The 4755-nt window shown below is 34.9% G+C and overlaps 1 protein-coding gene across 1 annotated transcript in view; it reads left to right on the top strand.

Annotated features, from left to right (window-relative positions):
- Positions 1 to 4755, top strand: part of SCRN3 (secernin 3) — a 32321-nt gene that overhangs the window by 18958 nt on the left and 8608 nt on the right. Inside the window, exons 6-7 of the mRNA XM_010859811.1 lie at positions 2490 to 2652; positions 3543 to 3723. Coding sequence (XP_010858113.1) covers positions 2490 to 2652; positions 3543 to 3723 — 344 coding nt within the window. The remainder of the gene's footprint in view (positions 1 to 2489; positions 2653 to 3542; positions 3724 to 4755) is intronic.

The following is a 4755-nucleotide window of genomic DNA, read 5'->3' as shown; positions in this document are numbered from 1 at the left end:
GTGATTTTGGAGCCCCCCCAAATAAAGTCTACCACTGTTTCCATTGTTTCCCCATCTATTTGCCATGAAGTGATGGGACTGGATGCCATTATCTTTGTTTTTTGAATGTTGAGTTTTAAGCCAGCTTTTTCACTCTCCTCTTTCACTTTCATCAAGAGACTCTTTAGTTCCTCTTTGCTTTCTGCCATAAGGGTGGTGTCATCTGCATATCTGAGGTTATTGATATTTCTCGTGGCAATCTTGATTCCAGCTTGTGCTTCATCCAGCCCGACATTTCACATGATGTACTCTGCATATAAGTTAAATAAGCAGCTATAGTCCAATATGAAATAAAGTTTAAAAAAAGCCTTTGTATATTTGAAAAAATTTAAATCATCAAGCCAAGTTTGTTGAAGCCAGACTGAAATTCGGTTCTCTCTCTCAAAAGCTTTGTACATAGAATTGGCATCTGCTTTTCCAAGACCCAGATGAATACAGTAGAATTAAATAAATGAGAAATAGGACAAAAGATAGGAGGCAGTAATTGGAGTAAAAGTGTTACAAGGTCCTTGTATTAACTAAGTGGTGAAGAACTAATTTAAGACAGACTGTAATATATAAAGTCAAGAGAAAATAAGAAGAAATGTACAAATAAGCTAACATGGTAGAAATAGAATAATAAATACTTGAAAAAATTAAAGAAGGCAAGAAAGGATAAAAGGGGAAAAAGAATAGCTGGCATAAATAGAAAGCTAGTAATAAAATATCCCATGCAGAATTGTTCTTATATGGTTTTTATCTTTGATGTCATGCTTTTAGAAAGGTCATTTCCACTGTACCAGAAATGGTTATCTACATCTTATAGTTTTATTTTTAAAATTTATATTATAATTCTTTTGGAATTATTCTAAGATAATGTATGAATTAGGATTGCAGCTTCTTTTTTTAAAAAATCACTTCTCAAATGATTACCCAATGATCTTAGCACCACTTGTTTTAAAAATTTTTTTGATGGAGTATAGTTATAGTGTGTTAGTTTCAGTCGTACAGCAAAGTGAATCAGTTATATGTATGTATGTGTGTATATACACACGTACTTTTTTTTAAGATTCTTTCCCCATATTGGCCATTATACAGTATTGAGTAGAGTTTTCTGTCAGTACCACTTTTTAAATGAATTATATTTTGTCTACTGATTTGAAGTGCTAACCAATCTTATCAAATATTAAATTCCTAAGTAAACCCAAGTGTAAATTAGATTACTGTACTTATCCATAGCCTAGGACAATGCCTGACATTTAATAGGTGTTCAATAAATTTGTTGAATGAATGAGAACTAAAGAGAGAAAGTCCCATTTTTGTCTTTAGAGAATTTGTAATCTAATTGCAGAGATAGGAACAATACAGACAAAAGATCAGGAATTTATAGTCTAATGGCAGAGAGAGACAAAAGGTAGGACCAATGCAGATGAAAGATAGGAAAATGTTATTTCACTTACGTTTGGTAGAAGTTTTAATTTGAAGGAGTTTTAATGTGATTCAGGGAGAATAGAGAATCATAAATTTTGGAGACAAGAATCATTATCATGTGAGAAGAAGATATTTTGGCTACTCTTGGAGGACTGCATTGTGGAGGGGTAAGGTTATCCATCCTGTCATGAGAGATCCTAAGCCACATAAACATGTGTAGAATGGAGCACAGCTGTCTGAAGGCATGCTGGGCTTTTAAAATTTTTTGGCAGAAATGCCTTCCAAATACAGGATTCTGAGGCTCTCTGGAACCATGGACATGTTGTGTTTGGTAAAAAGATAAAATATATATTTTTTCTGTTTTTCTCAAAAAAATCTTAATATACCAAACTTTACCTATGAAAGCAGAAAACAGAATATTTATATTATATTTATCATGCACAATGGACATTTAGATTTTTGAAGTAGTCTGACAAAACTGTGTACATACAAGTTCCACTAGCCAATAATGTCTTTCGCCTCCTTGACTCCCAATCAGGTTTTCATAAAAGAGTATTAATGTCAGACATAGAAATTATTACAGGACAAAATAATTTGTTATTTTCTAAAGAACATCTTTTGTAATATTGAAAACTAAACACAATATTCTCTTGATATTTGGTTCCTAGAATGGATAGACTCAGATTATAATTATTGATGTTGTTAGCTAATTGCTAACTACATACCCCTTAAAAAATTTTGGAAGGGCAATGAGATTGAGTGTATTTTGTATTATTGATTTCTTCTTCTTAAGAGATAACAGATTTATCCTGTTATAATGTTTTGAGATTTTGTTTATTTTATATTAAAAAAAAATCTTCCTTGTGACAGCCCAGTGAGTCTAACAGTTATGATACAAGATTTGCTTATAGTCAGTCTTACTTAATACCTAAACCAGTATCTCATGTTATATATTATCAATAGAGAAAGCAGTTCATAATTGCAGGATACCAGTTTGCAAATGCATATGTATTTGATTGTCTTAAAATTTATTTCCCTAGGAAACATAACTTTTGAAACAATGGTGGAAATTCTCCGAGATAAACCAAGTGGCATTAATATGGAGGGAGAATTCCTGACCACTGCAAGCATGGTTTCTATTTTACCTCAAGATTCCAAACTTCCTTGTATTCACTTCTTTACAGGGACTCCTGATCCTGAGAGGTAAAGTCACAAATACTATAAACCAGGCAGGGACTGGGGTAGAGTCATTAGTCTGGTCATGATTTTATCAGGCTAAATTTTTGTTGCACCAATATGACAAAAATTTTCTACTGAATGTTTTATTCAGGTTTTAGTCTGCCATTGCATATTTGTTATATAACTGTTCTCATTCTTATGGGATGAAAATGTTTATTGTTTCTGGTACACAGTTATTCCTATCCCCTCTTTCCCCAAATATATTTAAAATTGTCAAGAAAAGAAAGTAGATAGGTTTTCTTATGCAGATTTCCATATTAAATATTAGATGATCAGTAAAATGGTTTAACAATCTAGAAAATACATGTAAAACTTAAAATATCAATAGTTCAAGCTTTATCAAGGAGGATTATACAGGCTATCTTGATTTAAATTGTTGGTATCTCTCATAAAACATAATGCACATTACATTTAGAAATGATCTTATGTTTGCTCTTATCTTTCATCTTACTAAAGATATCATCAAGCAAATGGAATGAAACTTGTGAACCCTTTATTAATACTTCTGTTTATTTTCATCCCATATCCTAATCCTCAATATATTGCACTGAGGATTGTTCTTACCCTCCAACTGTGGAGTTTGCAGTAAAAAATGAACCATAATTTAACTTGACACTGTTTATATGCCAGGCCCTTTGTTAGGTTCATGGGAATTCAAGGCTAAATAAAGGATGTCCCTTGCCCCAAAAGAAGATCCTAGTATACCAAGGAAGATAGGCACAGGCAAAACTAGTATGACAGGAACAATCAGTATGTTATAAATGAGTAGAAACTGGAGGGAATCATAGAAGATTTAGAATAATGCTGAATATTTTTTTATATCGCACATACCAACTTAATACCTTTTCTTCTAGATCTGTTTTTAAGCCTTTCATATTTGTGCCGAATATTTCACAACTGTTGAACACCAGTTCACCTACATTTGAACTTGAAGATTCAGTTGGGAAGAAGCTACAATTTAACAGTAAGCCTGACAGAAGACATCCACTCTACCAAAAACATCAACAGGCCTTGGAAATACTAGATAATAAGACGGTATGATTAGATTATCTTTTCTGTTTATCATGAAGAATAACTTAAAGTATGATTCAATTCATATTTTGAGCTTTGGAATGTCAGCCTTCTTTTCTTTATATAAAAATAGGTCTAAAAATAGTTTGGATGGCTGGACTATAATAGAGCTGTATTATTTCTGTATGTGTGCTCAGTCGCTCAGTCATGACCAAGTCTTTTTGACCTCGTGGACAGTAGCCCACCAGGCTCCTCTCTCCATGGAATTTTCCAGGCAAAGATACTGGAGAGGGTTGCCATTTCCCCCTCCATGGGATCTTTCGAACCAAGGATCTAACTCAAATCTCCTGTGTCTCCTGCACTGGCAGGTCAATTCTCTACCACGGAGCCACCTGGGAAGCCTTTATATTATTTTTGACCTTTGGTTAAAAATAATGGTTAAGTATGTAGTTTGAATTTTTTACAGCAATTTATTATATTAAGCATAATAACAATCAGTTCAGTTCAGTCACTCAGTCGTGTCCGACTCTTTGCGACCCCATCAATCACAGCACCCCAGGCCTCCCTGTCCATCACCAACTCCCGGAGTTCACCCAGACTCGTGTCCATCGAGTCAGTGATGCCATCCAGCCATCTTATCCTCTGTCGTCCCCTTCTCCTCCTGCCCCCAGTCCCTCCCAGCATCAGAGTCTTTTCCAATGAGTCAACTCTTCGCATGAGGTGGCCAAAGTACTGGAGTTTCAGCTTTAGCATCATTCCTTCCAAAGAAATCCCAGGGCTGATCTCCTCCAGAATGGACTGGTTGGATCTCCTTGCAGTCCAATGGACTTCTCCAACACCACAGTTCAAAAGCATCAATTCTTCGGCGCTCAGCCTTCTTCGCTGTCCAACTCTCACATCCATACGTGACCACAGGAAAAACCATAGCCTTGACTAGACGGACCTTTGTTGGCAAAATAATGTCTCTGCTTTTGAATATGCTATCTAGGTTGGTCATAACTTTCCTTCCAAGGAGTAAGCGTCTTTTAATTTCATGGCTGCAGTCACCATATGCAG

This window comes from Bison bison, unplaced genomic scaffold (assembly GCF_000754665.1).
Source record: "Bison bison bison isolate TAMUID 2011002044 unplaced genomic scaffold, Bison_UMD1.0 scf7180017864460, whole genome shotgun sequence".
Taxonomy (NCBI): domain Eukaryota; kingdom Metazoa; phylum Chordata; class Mammalia; order Artiodactyla; family Bovidae; genus Bison; species Bison bison.
Note: the sequence above shows the minus strand (reverse complement) of the source record. Positions and strands in the feature narration are given on the sequence as shown.